We start from the raw sequence: 18,221 nt of genomic DNA, 5'->3' as shown, positions 1-18,221 counted from the left end.
TATAGAGAACAACTTTGGAATTCCAGTAGTTTACCAGGAACACAACTTTATCAGTTTCAGACATGCAGACAAGCAAAGACATCACCACTGTACGAGGTGGAAAGTGATGAATTAAAAGATGCTCATAACTCACCTTCAACAACTGAGTCCAAGATTTTCCAACTCCAAATTTCTTCATTAGCCAAACAACAAAATGAGTTCTCTTATGAGTATGAGAAACACAAAGACAACCCTTTCAAAACACCAAGTTCAGGCTCAACAGGAGCAATTTCATAAAGGTCAGCAAGACCATCAGGCAACGAAAAATACTCGTAAGAAGTCTCTTTCTTTAGATCATATGAAAAAATTACTAACTGATTATACATGGCATTTCTCGATTCATAATCAAAACCCAACATGTCAAGTGCTAACCAGTTAAGAGTACCATTCACACACTGTCCAACGACTTGTCTAAGAATGGGAAAAGAAGGGTAAGTTAAAACATTTGTCCAATAAGTGTCACCCATGCAGTGAACTTTCACCTCACAATTTTGTGATATAATATTTGTTAAAATAGGTCAAATTATCTGAAAGGGACACACTTTATAAAATCAGCAAGAATGGCCTTTTAAAGGCCGAGTACATGAAATTCGAAATTCAAAAACGAAAAACTGATCCATCAATTCCGGATCCACAAAATATTTTATTTCTGATCTCGGCCAAAGACAGTCCGAGAATCTCGGATTCTCCTAACTAATCTTAAGTTTACCCAACAAAACCCTCCCGTAAACTTAAGTCTCACATTCTAACATTTTGGGCTTTTCAATTAAATATTCCGAGCTTCGTGTCCATCGTTCCGAGCTTCACCACTTGTCATTCCGAGCTGTTCTCTTAAGTCTTCAAATAACACTGTGGGCAGCGGTTTTGTAAACATGTCTGCTATCTGCTTCTTGCTCTCCACGTGTTCGAGTTCAACAACTCCTTCCTTTACCTTTTCTCGAATGAAATGATATCGAATATCAATATGTTTGCTTCGGTCATGACTTATCGGATTCTTGGCAAGCTCAATGGCCGATTTGTTGTCAATTCGGATTACCACCTTATCCTACTTTGAGATTTCAAGCTCCTTCAACAGATTTCTGAGCCAAGTTGCATGTTGGACAGTCCACGACGCTGCTATGTATTCTGTCTCACAGGTTGACAGAGTTACAATCGGTTGTTTCTTGGAGACCCAGGTGAATGTCGTGTTTCCCATGAAGAACACGTATCCCGATGTACTTCTCCGATCATCAATATCTCCACTCCAGTCACTGTCCGAGTATCCAACTAGCTGGAAACTGTCCGACTTTGTAAACATCAGTCCATACGACTGTGTTCCCTTTATGTATCTCAGAATCCTCTTCACAGCCTTCCAGTGGGAGTATCTCGGCTCCTCCATATATCGGCTAACTATTTCGACACTCAACATCAAGTCGGGTCTCGTGCTTGTCAAGTATCTCAGCTTTCCAATCACACTTCAATATATGTTGGCATCGACTCTGTCTCCTTCACCGAATTTGGATAGCTTCGTCCCAGGTTCCATAGGTGTTGAAACTGGATTGCACTCCATCATACTTGCATTCTTTAAAACTTCTTCAGCATATCTTCTTTGGGATACAAAGATCCCTGTCCTTGTTTGCTCCACTTCCAGACCCAAAAAATAGCTCATGGACCCAAGATCAGTCATCTCGAATTCCTTCATCATCACTTCCTTGAAATTTCTGACGAGTCCGACTTCATTTCCCATGAAAATTAAGTCGTCCACATATAGTGCAACAAGCAAGATATCTCGGCCACTCTTTTTCAGATAAAGAGCATGCTCATACGGACATTGGCAATATCCATTGTTCCGGAAGTAGGTATCAATTCTTTCGTTCCAAGCTCGGGGGGCCTGTTTTAGTCCATACAACACCTTCTTTAGCTTCAGGACCTTCTCTTCTTCTCCTCTTCTCATGTAGCCTAGCGGCTGCTCCACATATATCTCTTCTTTCAAAATTCCATTCAGAAATGCTGACTTTACGTCCATTTGGTGAATTGTCCACCCGTTTTGTGCTGCCACCGAGATCAGTAATCTGATGGATTCCATCCTCGTAACTGGAGCAAAGACTTCGTCATAGTCTATGCCCTTCTGCTGCTTATAGCCCTTTGCAACAAGTCGAGCCTTGTATCTTTCTACCTCTCCATCAGCATTATATTTCTTCTTATAGACCCACTTTAGCCCAATTGGCCGAGTTTCAGTGGGCAAGTCTGTCAGCTCCCACGTTCCATTCTTTTCAATGGAGACAATCTCTTCATTCATAGCCTTTCTCCATCTCTCGTCCAGTACAACTTCCTCGAACTTAATCTCTTCGGTTCCTGTTAATAAACATATTACATGCATTTCATTAGTTGATTCATACAGATCATGTAAGGTTCAGGTCCTTGGTCGCACAGCCTCGTCCTCTTCTTCAATCTGCTCGTGGATTCTCCCACCCGAGTTATCCGAGCTTCCTATCCTTATAGCCGAGCTTCCAGTTCTTCTAATCTCGGTTCTATCTCGGTCTGAGTTTGCGGTGCCGAGATCCGAGCTTTCACTTCTGTTCTCCCAATTCCATTCTCCTTCTTCATCAACCTGTACATCTCGGCTAACCAACATTTTACTTGTAACCGGGTTATACAATTTATAGGCTTTCGCCCTTTCATCATAGCCAATTAAAATATATTTCTTACTCCTATCGTCGAGTTTCGTCCTGAGTTGAGCTGGGACATGAGCATAGGCAATGCTTCCGAACACCTTAAAATGACTCACACTTGGCTTCCTTCCGCTCCACGCTTCCTGTGGTGTCGCCCCGTTCAGTTTTGAGTGCGGGCACCTGTTCTGTATGTAGACAGCACATTGTACTGCCTCGGCCCAGAATTTTTCAAGCATATTTTTACCCTTTAGCATACTCCGGACCATATCCATGATAGTCCTATTCTTTCGTGCAGCCACTCCGTTCTGCTGTGGTGAGTATGGAGCTGTGAGGAAGCGTCTGATACCATGATCTTCGCAGTATTCCATGAAACTCGATGATATGAATTCTCCTCCTCTGTCGGACCGAATTCCTTTAATTTGTCTGCCTGTCTCTTTCTCCACCATTAGCCTGAACCTTTTAAAAGCCTCAAACGCCTCTGACTTCTCCTGTAAGAGATACACCCAGGTTTTCCGAGACAAATCATCTATAAAAGATATGAAGTATTTCTTACCACTGAATGAACTGGGAGAGATCGGTCCACAAAGATCAGTATGTATCAGGCCGAGCTTCTCTTCTGTCCTGTACAAAGCCGACTTTGGAAAGCCGACTCTGTGATGTTTTCCCAGCACACACTCTTCGCAAAACTTCTTCTCAAATTTTATACCAGGTAGCCCATGCACCAGTTCCTTCTTTGAAAGCTCGTTCAAGCCTCCAAAATTCAGGTGTCCGAACCGGTAGTGCCAAATCATGGCTTCGTCCTTATGGTCGAGCTTCAAACATTTTTTCTGAAGGATGTTTAACTCGAGCTTGTACATCCGATTTTCTTTCATCTCCACGCAGGCTATCAAGCGGTTGTTTCTGTCCCTCAGGTATAAGCCTCGGTCTTTCATCAGGACTGAATTTCCCTTCTCCATTATTTGTCCCATGCTCAGAATGTTTGTTCTAAGCTTGGGAACATAAAGAACATTTCTGATTTCTCCAACTCGTCCGTCCTTCTGTACATGACGAATTGTACTAGATCCCCTTACTGCTATTTTGGAGTTATCTCCAAAAGATACAGATCCGGCCTCCTGCTTGACGAGATCACTGAAAAAGCTCTCCTGTCCACACATGTGATTGCTAGCTCCTGTGTCCAAATACCAGATGGAGGTATCCGGGCTATCTTCTGTACCTGTTTTGTTTTCAGTGAACCTCGGTCCAGACTCGGATTTAAGGTTCTTCACCATAACCTCGGTCTCGCACATACCTCGGCTAGTCTCGCACTCATCGCTCCTTGTCAGCATCAAAACTCCTACCTCCTCGTTACCTTCTTCTGAGAAGAGATTCTTCTCACTAGTGTCATTTTTACAATACTTGGCTATGTGGCCGATTTTGCCACATTTGTAACATGTTGCTGTTCTGCACTCCTTCGCTTGGTGTCCATGTTTTCCACATTTTTGGCACGTTCCTCCTCCCCAGCATTCCTTCGCATAGTGACCGATCTTACCACAGTTAAAGCATTCTACTTCGGATTTGGACCGACTTGCTTGGTCCCTTCCTCTACCTCGGCCATGCCAATTTTGTGACCCTCTTCCACCAATCTCGGTCCCAATATCGCCTTGCACATTTCCACCTTGTCCACGTCCTCCTCTACCTCGTCCACCTCGGCCACGAGAGCCGCGTCCTCTGGATCCTCCTTTCTGAGTGCTCTGTCCTCCAGTAAACTCCAATCTCGCCTGAAGTGCTTGGTCAAGAGGCTCTTTGCCTTTCTTTATTCTTTGTTCATGGGCCTTAAGAGACCCTGCGAGCTCCTCCACCGTCAAAGTCGTCAAATCCTTTGACTCCTCTATTGCACAAACAACATAGTCGAAATCCTTATTTAAGGACCTCAGAATTTTCTCTACTATTCGGTTCTCAGGTACTGGTTCTCCGCTCCTCATCAGTTGGTTCGTCACCTTCTGTACCCGAGATACAAATTCGGCTATTGGTTCTCTGTCTTCCATCTTTAAATTTTCAAACTCTCCTCTGAGAGTTTGTAGCCGAATTTGCCTAACTCGGCTGCTTCCTCTATGGGCCACCTCCAATGTCTCCCACGCTTCTTTCGAATTCGCAGCGCTCCCAATCTTCTCAAAATCCAATTCGTCTACTGCATTATAGAGAAAATACAGAGCCGAGCTGTCCTTTGCTTGCATTTTTTCAAGCGTAGCTAATTGTGCCACCGTCAGTTCTTCTTCTTCCCCCAGTTCCTCATATCCCTTTTGCACAACCTCCCACAAACGTTGTGATCGCAGGAGTGCTTTCATTTGCAGAGACCAATTTTCATAATTGGTTTCCTGTGTCAATTGTGGCACCGTCATCCCGTTCACTACTTTCGACATTTTCTCACTCTTTCTGTATTTTCTCAGGCACTCAGATTGCAAGCTTTGATACCACTTTGTTAAAATAGGTCAAATTATCTGAAAGGGACTCACTTTATAAAATCATCAAGAATGGCCTTTTAAAGGCCGAGTACATGAAATTCGAAATTCAAAAACGAAAAACTGATCCGTTAATTCCGGATCCACAAAATATTTTATTTCTGATCTCGGCCAAAGACAGTCCGAGAATCTCGGATTCTCCTAACTAATCTTAAGTTTACCCAACAATATTGAAAAAGATCATCACCACCTTGTAACTGTTACTCCAATTATCGTACCCAAACCCCCACTTCTCCCAATTACTTGAATAGACTCGTAAGCGTGGAGAAGCATTGGACGTGATCCTTGTGACCGGGTTCCAAAATCGAACCCAGAATTCTAAAAAACTATCCCCTTTTACATAATCAAGCATGCAAACCAAGCCGTTGCAGGAAGCAAAGACAACGTTATTAGAGTTGATAAAGTAGCAACCACTATCAATAGGGGATGATAGATGCTCAAGATAACGACGTATATTGCATGGTGCAATGATGTAATCACGTGTTATATCGTTCTTCAGGGAGTGCTGCGCCAGGAGTCGTGGCCATTTCGTTCACTACATTCATTGCTCTTCCCAAACCCTACCACATATCTATCTATACTTATATACAAATTTAGGTCACGAAAGATAAGTTTTTACACGTGGCTATCACACAACCATTCACCCATTTAATAACTATTTAAAATTTAACTCTACAAGGAATAACTAAAATATTAAAGCAAAAGCACCACCAAATGGTAAATTTGTCCACATGTCAAAAACCTGGAACTTTTATGAAATATTTATGAATTTTTATGGTTCATTAATTACGAAACTCACGGGCATATTTTTGTATATAAAGTAATGAAGAAATTAATAGTCAGGCTTATTTATTTATTTATTGAATTTCATGAGCAATAGTCCATTTCGAGCATAGTAGACAAAAGGCACCTCAAAAAATTCAATCTAAAAATGTCATTTTAATCAATAATTAATATTATATTTTATAAAAAAAATTAAAACTAATGTATGAAATAGAATGAATTGTGGCGGTGGATACTCCAGGAACGAACCAAAAAAAAAAAAATAGAATGAATTGTACCAAAGATTTGACATTAGTTAATGAATTGAAGGTGTCTATTAATTTTACATTTTATTTCCTCCTCATGGGTGCATAATTAAAACCAAAATAAGGTTTAAAAGGATTGAAAGAAAATAAATAAATAAATAAATTCAGGTCTGAGAAACATTATTTTTTTCCAGAAAAAAATTTATATTCTTAATTACTTGAATATCGTGAAGTTTGATAAATTTTTGAATAACCGGTCATCCCTTTAAGAACTATTTGAGGTATGATATGAAGGTATTGTTCTATTTTGAGAGCAAAATCTTTCCATAGAGTACAATTAATGAAAATTTTCCTATTCTAATAAACAATAAAAAAACTAAGAGTGAATAAAATTATTTATTAAATAAATAACAATACTAGTAGATGTTTAATTTTTTTACTCTAAATAGTAGAAGACAATGTTAATTAGTTTTTTCTTCTGTCCATTTTTGTCAATGGTGCACGAATTTAATTAAAAATTGAAAATAATAATAAAATTGACTTAGTAATATGTATTCTCTTGTTGTGACAAGAATGTAAGAAAATGGCATGAAATCAAATTGGTCTTTTTGAATGGCTTCTACCTCAATTCTTGAGCAAATTGTGTCATTAATAAAATACAACTTCAAATTGTGATTTGTAATTTTAAATTTTAAATCATTTTCAACAATTAAAACGTTGTCAAACACATAACAATGTCCTTGTTGAAGAACATTATTTAATTTGTGTACTAATTTTTTCTTCACACAAACATGAATCTTTTTACTCCGTAAAATATGTACAATAAAAATTAAGTTGTTTAAAGAATTAAAAGTAAATAATAAAATATATTAGTAAGATGTAATATAAATTATATTGTATGATAAAAAAAATAAACTTTTTCATGTATAAAAAATATTTCAATGTTGTTAATTTCACCATGATATTTGAACTCTACAAATGTCTACAAATGAATGACACAATGAAAGTGTTGCCTATTCATTATTAAAAACTACTAGAATTTTCTAAAAGATTTATAATATAAGAAACAACTTAGGTCATTTTACTTGAAGACACAAATCAATAGGATTCAAAATTATCACACAATTAGAAACGGAATTATTATGAATAATAATGAAAAATTATAATATTACAAACACAAACAAAAATTCAAACGAAAAATTGAATCAAATATTACATTGATTCAAGATTTCAATCAACATGATAAATTTTTTACGATTCAATCTATAATTTGAATTCAATCAATCTGAATCAACACAAACGTAATCTAAATCTAAATCTATTGAATTTCATAAATATATGAAACGCAATTGTGATCTCACAATTTTTATAAAATTCAAGATAGATAAACGATTAATTTAGGCAATTTAAATTATTTTTGGTCTAAATCTAAATCTAAATCTAGATTTAAAATTAATCTTCAAATCTAATTCGAATCTATTAAAACAAAATTCATACTCATAGAGAATATAAAATAAATTTAAAATGAAGAAGAAAACAAAGAGAATTTGTACCATAAAAATAGATCAAAAACTCAAATTTTATCGTAATTCATATAATCTTGAATCAAATGAACGGACTAGCCACACATTTTCATCAAGATGTTGCAATTCTTTCATATAAAAAATGTAAAAAGAAAATTTCGAGAATGAGAAACTTGTAGAGAAAACAATTATAAAATCTGAAAAATAAGTGGAGTGTACATAATAAGTCTAACACCTATTAATAGAACAATATAGTGGACATAATCAATAAATATATATATATATATATATATATATATATATATATAACATTTAATTTCTTTTATTAAATTGTGTCCGTTTTATTTTCGTTGGTTATTAATGCCTATATGTATGAATGTTACTATTTCATAAACTGAATAGGTAAGAATCGGTAGTTTATAAACCTTATAAATCAATCAATTATAAGATTTTTTTTTGAATTTTCTAATTTGGATTGAAAGATAAAATTTGTGTTTAGATTTTTTTTAATTAAAATTTATAAAATTAACAATTGTTTCAAAGGATTTTGGAAAAATTCTTTATGAATTGCACATGCAATATACTTATAAAAACAATTAATTAATAATATATATTGAAAAATATATATTAATTTTTTTATTTTGATTCTTGAAATCTATTATTTCTATGATTAATTTAGTCAATAGAAATCAAAAGTTATGATATTTTGTTTTAAAAAATAGTTTTCTTATTGAGAATTTTATAATGTACATTTTTTTAGAATAAATTCTCTTTATTTTTGTTTGGCACCTCTTACCTACATCCATGAACATCTCAATTGATATTCATTCATTTAAATAAATTACAAATTTTATTGGACAAACTTGCAAAATCCTCTCATTACATGACCACCCCTTTCCCCTTTCATATGCGTAGTGACTCCCTATCTCATAGTGGGTGGTGGTGACTAAGGATAGGTATATGGGCTTGGGTTCCCAGGTCGGCATGCATGATTAATAGACCTATTTTTAAAAAAAATCTTCATAATTATAAAGGAAATTAAGTTTAGTTCATGAAATCTCTAAATTTTATGGAATTAATCCACTAATCCCGCGGATCAACTCATTAAAGAGAATTATTTTTTCTACTATTTTTATGAGGGATTTTAAAATATGAGTGATTTTAGTATTTTGTTAATAAATAAGTATAAGTAACAAGTATTGAATTTAATATATTTTCTGTTTTAAATATATTACACTTTTGCTACCTTAATATGTTTTACATTTTCTTTATTCATAAATATGTTTTAGATTAAATATAAAAGCTTGATATGTCAATACTTTAATGCTTTAAAGGAGTGTATTAGAATTAAGTCCATTAAAATCACGTGATATTCAATCAAAATAATTATAATTTTTTTAAGAATACACCAAAGTTTGATAGTATTTTAATTAAGACAATCATGATTTTTTTAGTAGGTCAATATCTAATAGTATTTAATTGAAGCTTTTTAAAAAAATCCTTTCAAATGTTGTAAATTCTTGAGATACAATACACCCTTTTTAGTTTAAATGTATTTCATATATTTTTTTTAGATTGTTTGATGTTTATTTATTTATTTATTTTATGTATTTCTTCCTCATATTTTTTTGGCATAAAAAAGGAAGGATTTTAATTTTTTTTATTAGGATCATACTTGCTCATTTAATCATAGGTTTCACTTCACGAGACAGATATGGACTTAGATAAAAAGATCATTTATTCACAGGTTAGATTTATCTAACCCGTTAAAATTGTGTGCTTCACAAATCGAGCTATCTCATATACTCACCCCTAGTGGTAAACCCCTCCTCTATGTAGGTAACTATTTTCATCACAAGTCTCTCTATTTATACATGATGACATGACCTATCATTCATAATCATTCATTCATGACTCTTCATTCATGATCCTTCATCACAATTCTTAGTTCATGACTCTTCATCATGAATTTTTGTTCATGACTTTTCATTTGTAATTGAAATTCTTTTGTTGATTTTTCAACAATACAAAAGGGATTTATTTAAAAAATACTTAAATATGTTTTTAGTCTAACAAATATAGGGTAAATTTATTTTTGTCCCTCAAATTAAAACTATTGTTTTATCTTCTATAATTTTCAAAAATCTTGTTTTAGTTCTTCAAGTCACAAATAACATATGTGAAAGTGACAGATTGAGACAATTATACATTATTAGTTGAATTTAATATGATATTTTCACTAACAGGACACTAGTAGCTAAATTTTATATGATAATATGTGACAAATTTTCTAACAAAATTTGAATATAAGGATTAAACAAGATTTTTAAAAATTAAAAAGACTAAAAAAATTAATTTTAAATTTAAGAAACTAAAAATAAACTTACTTTAAATTTGAGAGACTAAAAACATATTTAAATCTTAAAAAATATTATGAGATCCATGTGATAGAATTTCCACTATAAAAATAATTCATATGTCAAACACTATCAATTGAATCTTATACAAAGAAACAAAAAATTATTCTAAGTTGATCTTATAAATAGGAATGAAGATAGTACATCTTTCTCATATATTAAAAAAAAAAACTTTATAACACCTATATTTTTACATATAAAAATGACTTTTATTTTTGTTGAAAAACAAAAGAATGAAAGTAAAGTACCTATTCTAAAAGAAGATATCTTTTTTTTTTTTTTATTACTATAGATTATATTTTTTTTAATGAAGAGTTTATAAAAAGAATCAATCACAACATTAAACCAAATATTTAACTCATAATTAGGGGTAAGCATGACCCAATCCGATTCTACCCAAAATTGATTTGGACGAACTTGGACATTAAAATTAGACTAATACATTTTTAGAACGGATACGAATCATGTTTTAGATCATCCAACCTGATTTAATATATAATATACTTTTAAAAAATATAAGTTTTATTGAATTATTGTGCATTATTAGTAATTTTTTTAATTATTAATATTTTTTTATAGCATGATATTATATTTATAATAAAAATATTTATTTTAAATATATATATATATATATTATATAATATACCTTAGTTTTTGTTTTGTTCTTTTATTTTATAATTTTTTAATTATACAAAAAGTTAAAATTAAACTAATGTATCAAAGTTGAATCGACTAAATCTTGTCCCATATATTTTTGAATTTTAGTCAGGTCAAATGTAGATTTTTAAAAAATGATGGGTCTAATTTAGATAAAAATAAGTTGATCCAATCCTACTTATACTCGCTCTATTCACAATTCGGGATGAAAATAAGCGAGGTCAGGTCAGACTTTGAATATATAAACTGGATTTATTTTATAAAATTAAAGTGTAAGTTTAGTCTATTATCTATTATAGGTTTGACTTGGTCTTTTTAAAGTCTGATTTAACCTATTAATTTATTTAAAAATCTATTTATATTAATAATATTAATTAGGTCAATAAAGTTAATTTTTAAAAAGTCAATAAATTTATTTTTAAAATATAATTTATTCAATGATATGACAATTTAAATTTTAAAAGAAATATAAGAAAAATAAATGAATCAACTTCTATTGAAGAGATAATGTATGTGTAATCATGTATATTGATGTAAAGGTCACAAACTTATAAACTTACAACAAAAAAGTTGTATAAAAAATATTTTAAATATTAATAATATGTTTTTGTTTTATAATTTCATTTATTTATTTATATTTTTAATAATATATATATATATATATTAATTTTTTATTATATTATATAAATAAATAGATTAATCTATCATATCTAACATATTTTTTTAATAAACTTAAGTCGAATATTTTTATATAAATAATTATTTTAAAAGTCTAAACTTAATATTTTTATTAAAAAGTCACGTTTTACCAAATTTTAAAAAAATTATGCCATAAATCCTTATTTAAGGCATGATCTATTTTTATCTTTACTCACAATGATAATATATTGTGTACATAGGATGCATGTACCAATCACTCCACAAATTAAAGAATAATTAATTATAAATAAAGTTTAAAACTTTGCCAACTAACACCTAATATGCTTGAATTAAATCAATGATATTCTCGTTTAACACATATAAACTTGAAGAAAATGAAAAAAAAAAAAAAAAAAACCCAACTACGAACTTATAATTGTGATCTTTCTTTTCTCATTATAGAGAATGGATCTGTCTTGCATTTCGTTTCTCAAGGTCAAGGCTTTCAGTTAGCTATGCCTTTATTCATTCACAAAAACAAACTATCACAACTATAAACTAGATTGTATCGAATTTTGGCGCTAAACCCAACCCATGCCTAGTGCGAAGTCAGTTTCAACACACCCTAAATTAAGTTTCTAGTTAAAAAGTGACGAAAAAATGTTGAACTAAAAAAAGATTTATGAATAGAAGAAAAATTGTCTTCCATTTTTTATTAATTAAAATAAGTCCATTTAGCAGAAGAGAAAAGTGTGAAAAAGACGTAAATTAAAATTAAAGAGAGGGTGAGAGTGTTGAGAGAGTAAAGAGGGAGGGGAAAAGGGTGAGACCCTTTGCTGTTGACTGATATATTCTTCCATTTTGTTTTCCCTGATCCCAAACAGAAGACAGCAGACATGAGTTCCTGAACTAGGATGCCGGATTTTCAGCAGAGCGTGAAGCTAAAGTATGTGAAACTAGGATACCATTACCTCATGTCACACATCTTCACTCTCTGCCTGTTACCTCTCATGTCCGTAATCCTCCTCCAAGCCTCCCAGATGAAAGCAGAGGACATTCACCACCTCTGGGCCCACCTCCAGTACAACCTAATCACCGTCCTCGCTTTCTGCGCCATCCTAGTTTTCGGATCCACCCTTTTCATCATCACCCGATCCAAATCCGTCTACCTCATCGACTACTCCTGCCACCGTCCCCCTCCCCACCTCCGCGTCCGCTTCCACCAATTCATGGACCACTCCACCCTCACCGGAGATTTCCTCCCCTCCTCCCTCGACTTCCAGCGCAAGATCCTCCTCCGCTCCGGCCTCGGCCAGGACACCTACCTCCCCGCCTCCGTCCACGCCATCCCCCCCAACCCCTCCCTGGCCGCCGCCCGGGAGGAGGCCGAGCAGGTCATGTTCTCCGCCCTCGACAACCTCTTCGCCAACACCCACGTCAAACCCAAACACATCGGCATCCTCGTCGTGAACTGCAGCCTCTTCAACCCCACCCCTTCCCTCTCCGCCATGATCGTCAACCGCTACAAGCTCCGCGGCAACGTCAAAAGCTTCAACCTTGGCGGCATGGGCTGCAGCGCCAGCCTCATCGCCCTCGATCTCGCCAAGGACTTGCTTCAGGTCCACCGCAACACCTACGCACTCATCCTCAGCACCGAGAACATCACGCAGAATTGGTACTTCGGCAACAACAAGGCCATGCTCATCCCCAATTGCCTCTTCCGCCTCGGTGGCGCCGCCATACTCCTCTCCAACAAACCCTCCGACCGATCACGCGCCAAGTATAAGCTCCTCCACGTTGTTAGAAGCCACAAAGGGGCCGATGACAAGGCCTTCCGCTGTGTCTACCAGGAACAGGATGATGTGGGGAAAACCGGTGTTTCTTTGTCGAAGGATCTCATGGCAATTGCTGGGGCTGCTCTCAAGACTAACATTACCACTTTGGGTCCCCTTGTGTTGCCCCTCAGCGAGCAGCTTCTTTTCTTTTTCACCCTCTTTCTTAAGAAGCTTTTTAATTCCAAGATGAACCCTTATATTCCCGATTTCAAACTCGCCTTTCATCATTTCTGTATCCACGCTGGGGGGAGGGCCGTGATTGATGAGCTGGAGAAGAATCTTCAGCTTCTGCCGGAACACGTCGAGGCTTCTAGAATGACGCTGCATAGATTTGGAAACACTTCTTCCAGTTCGATTTGGTATGAGCTGGCTTACACGGAGGCCAAGGGCAGAATGAGAAAGGGGCACAGAGTGTGGCAGATTGCGTTTGGGAGTGGATTCAAGTGTAACAGTGCGGTGTGGAAGGCACTTACACATGTTACCCCCTCTCCCAATACTCCTTGGGAAGATTGCATTCATAACTATCCCGTTCAGATTGTTGCATAGACACTGTACTACTACTACTACTATTCTTACCGCGTTCAACCAACTCAAATTATAATCAAATTGGATAATCAATATTGGACTTCATTGTTTTTTGGCCATATATATTATGGATTACACCATCATTTCAGTCATTCTTACTCTCATGAGTGTTAATATCTTCTTCACTATACTCTTTGCATTTGTTGCTGGGTTCGATTATTGTCCATGTAGACAGCTCGCGTAATTGTTATAACATTTTTTTTTGTTTTGCAAAGAATAAATGCATTGTACCAATTCAGCATAAATCAAGTAGGGCCTATAGTGACAAAGGGAGAATCAGAATCTTATTCCAAATGTGTTTGTACCGTCAAGTTCGACAGGTATTCACCGCTTGTTCATACAACACCACCAACTTGATCAACATAAAGTAAAATATTAGATGTTTAATTATTAACAATTAGCTGGATATATTGAAACGAATATATTCTAAAATATTGTAATCAAATATATTATATCCATCTAACATAATATTTTCATTGATTAGAATAATCTTCGCATAATCTTTAAAATATATCTCTAAAATATAATAATATCATTTTTAAATTTAGAGATAGACCAATTGCTTATATATATGAGACATTGTATATCATTCTATCATAATTTTATTCTTAATTTAATTTTTTTTCTTATTTGAGTATTGGAATATCTTTCCAGATATTCTCTCTAACTTTAACATTGAAATGTCTTTTTAAGTATTTTTTATAGTCGAAGATATTACGTAGTAAGAAGTCATCTCCCATAAGAGCACTTACAAATTTTGATAAAAATAACATATATTTATTTTAAAGGATCTCTCATACTTTCTAATTAATATTGTGTATTTATTTTAAAGGATGCATCGTGCTTTCTAGTTTTAAAATGCTTGCTTTGTAAAATGACACACAATTTATTACATGTGTTGTAATTGTACACCACATCTTTTATTTTAATATCTTTAGATCGGTATTTTTTTTTTAGAATTTAGGGTTTAGACATAAATATGATAGAAGTGAATTTTACCTTTCTCTAACAATCTTTTTCACATGTAAATTAATAATTGAAATTTAATACACATGTTAAATGGGCTCTATTGTTATATATGAGATGAGATTGCCAAAATTTTGTTAGTATATTTTATTTTATAAACAAAGATGCTTTTTTTTCCCCTTCTTTTATTCGCTGGTCAAATTTCATTTATTTCAAAAATAATAACTTTCATAATAAATCAGACTCATCCTATAATTGATTGAAAAAATAGCCTATATACTGTTATAGTTATATAAATGTGTTGACTTTATAATAATAAATAATTATCAATCGTAATTTGTGATTGATCAAAATTGTAAAATATGTATCGTGATCATTCATCAAATTAAGTAATTTTGAAAACTAAAAAATTTAACCGAACATTACAATTAAAAATATGGTTTTCCTAATATTCTAATTCTCTACTTATTTGACACTTTTTCTGGTGTCTCTTCCTTATTTCAATCACATGTTAAAATTATAGCATTAAAACACAATTAAATGGAGGGGTGGGGGCAAGGTGTGTTTCTTAGTCAAAGAGGCTGTGATAACTGCAAATAATTGAGCGCATTTTGTGTTGTGGTACATACAGTGTTGGGTTTAACATGACGGAATTTTTTTCTGAAATAATATTTTTTTTAAAAAAAATTACAAGAATGATCACTGTGCAGGATTATTTACCAAGATAGAACCATTTACTGTTCAAGCTCAGAATTCGGTTCCCCGGGAACCGAATTCTGAGCATCAAAATGTAATTTTTTTTGTTTTTTCAACTCCGGGAACCGAATTCTGAGTTGGTTTTAATTTTTTTTTTTTTTCGTGTATGGGGCAAATGTGGGCTGATCTGGGAAGCGGAACGGCCCGTTCCAAAAGCAGAACGGGCCGTTCTGCTTAAAGAAACAGAGTGCAAATTCTTTAAGCAGAACGGGCCGTTCTGCTTTTGGAACGGGCCGTTTCACATTCAGAATTTGCACTCTGTTTTTTTAAGCAGAACGGCCCGTTCTGCTTTTGGAACGGGCCGTTCCGCTTCCCAGATCAGCCCACATTTGCCCCATACACGAAAAAAAAAAAAATTTAAAACCAACTCAGAATTCGGTTCCCGGAGTTGAAAAAACAAAAAAAATTACATTTTGATGCTCAGAATTCGGTTCCCGGGGAACCGAATTCTGAGCTTGAACAGTAAATGGTTCTATCTTGGTAAATAATCCTGCACAGTGATCATTTTTGTAATTTTTTCAAAAAAAAATATTATTTCAGTAAAAAATTCTAACATGACGTAGAATTTACAATATTTCGTGTAACTCTTAATTTTTCTGCCTATAAGCAGAAGTTACTCTATATATGTGAAAGAGAGGAAAAGTGAACCACCAGTTATTGTTGTATGCGGTATGGGAGAAGAGCATAGTCAGTTTTTGAAATCAGTGCCAATACATGTGACCGACTTTTCATTGTCAAATCAGAAACGTCCAGAAATAATATTTTTTTCTTATCCAGTCAAGTGATTATATTGTCTTTTTCTACTTAATATTACAACATTATTGGTTATGTATATTAAGTATTAACAGTTAATTATATATATAATCAATTCTATATAATATGTGTTGACTTATAACGGATATTGTACTGATTTTCTTTTACTTAAAAATATTCAATTTCTAAACTTCTCATTAAAGATAGAAATAAGACAAATTATACCGGATTTAGAATATACAAGTCATACATAATTCTCTAAGTTTAACTTATTATCTATTTTTTTTTTTATAGACATTGTGTAACATTTTAAAAGTTTAATATGATCCATTAGCATATTTAAAAGTATATTTGGCAATCAGATTATTTAAAAGTTTATTTTGTATTAATAATGTTAAATAGGCTAATTAATTTAATTTTAAATAAGTTAACAATTATGTTTTTAAAATACATGCAAGTCATTGTTTAATTTGCATGATAAAAAATAATTCTTATTATTATTATTATTATTATTAAAATTTAGAGTTTAAAATAAAAAATAAAAAATTAATTGAGAGACAATTCATGCATATCATATAATACTAACGTACACTCACACACAAACTATAATAAATAAGATAATTTTATTAAAATACACTTTCTAAATATTTCTTATGTTACATTTGAAGTATTCAAAATAATAATCATGAAGATGAAGGAAAAAAAGTAGGTAAAGATATAGTCACTAAAGATTTTATTTTTGATACCTTGATTTCATACGAATAAGGAATATGAAATTTTAAGTGTTATAAAAATGTAAAAATTATTGATGATTTAAATTTTTGTATTACAAAATTATTTATTTAGGTATATTGTTAATAGAGTTATATATTATTATTATTATTATTATTATTATTATTATTATATCATAGATAAATTGATTGACCTATAAAGACTTAATAATAGATTTTTTTTATAAGTTTAAGTTTAACTTTTTTAAATAAATAATTTTTAAAATAATTTAAGCCTAATCTTTTTATTAAATAGGTTAGGCTATAGTTTATAAATCCTTGTTAATTTAAGGTCTGATTTATTACCATTCCTACTTCTCATCCTTATAATAATCATACTATCAACTCTTATATATTAAATATGAACATAGTGAGAGCGTTTTTAGACACTTTTCTTTGATGAGAAGGGTTTTAGAGATTTTTTTTTAACTTCCTATCTAATTCTATTTTTATTTATTATAATTATTTATGAATTAAATTTTAATACTTTTAAATAAGTTATCAATAAATAAAAATGATATTATGTTATAATATAATTTTTTTTTATAAATTTAAAATATAATTTAAATGTTTAAAATATCAATTTATACACATTTTAAATATGATTTATCTATTTAAATATAATATTTATATATATAATTAATTCTAAATTTAAGTCATATATAATAAATATTTAACATGTGTGATGTAAATGCTAAAATACTAGTTTTTTTTTAATTATCTTTTAAATTGTATGCAATGATCATTTACTAACAGTTTTTATGAGAATGGAAATATTTTTTTATTAATATTTATTTTATTACTAAATATAACTAATTTCAATATCACTATAGTATATTTGATAATGGTAATTAAACTGATGGATAGAATTTATAAAATTACGATTACAAAAGAATAAGATTGAATTTAAAAAAAAAAAATCAAAGTATTTAAATTAAAAAATTATTATTTCACTATTTGTAATGAATCATGGGTTATTACATTTAACAGTTCAACTACTAGCCGTAGAGAAAATATACTCACCACTAACTACCTAGAATCATTGTGCAAGTCATGTAGATACTATAATATATACGTGTGAGAATTTGACAACAACTAAGAAAT

General features: G+C 32.4%; 1 protein-coding gene across 1 annotated transcript; it reads left to right on the top strand.

Moving 5' to 3' along the window:
- The first annotated feature begins 12,132 nt into the window (after window positions 1–12,132).
- On the top strand, window positions 12,133–13,964 carry LOC109794255 (3-ketoacyl-CoA synthase 4). Its single transcript, XM_020353721.3, has one exon. The coding sequence runs from the start codon at window positions 12,367–12,369 to the stop codon at window positions 13,831–13,833; it is 1,467 nt and encodes a 488-aa protein (XP_020209310.1). The 5' UTR covers window positions 12,133–12,366; the 3' UTR covers window positions 13,834–13,964.
- The last annotated feature ends 4,257 nt before the right edge of the window (window positions 13,965–18,221 follow it).

The sequence above is a fragment of the Cajanus cajan genome, chromosome 4, assembly GCF_000230855.2.
Source record: "Cajanus cajan strain Asha chromosome 4, NIPB_CcT2T_4, whole genome shotgun sequence".
Taxonomy (NCBI): domain Eukaryota; kingdom Viridiplantae; phylum Streptophyta; class Magnoliopsida; order Fabales; family Fabaceae; genus Cajanus; species Cajanus cajan.
This window is presented reverse-complemented; position numbering and strand designations above follow the sequence as displayed.

What these genes read in the sequence shown, in the direction of transcription:
- LOC109794255 (XM_020353721.3), top strand. Translation starts at nt 12,367, where the DNA reads ATGCCGGATTTTCAGCAGAGCGTGAAGCTAAAGTATGTGAAACTAGGA.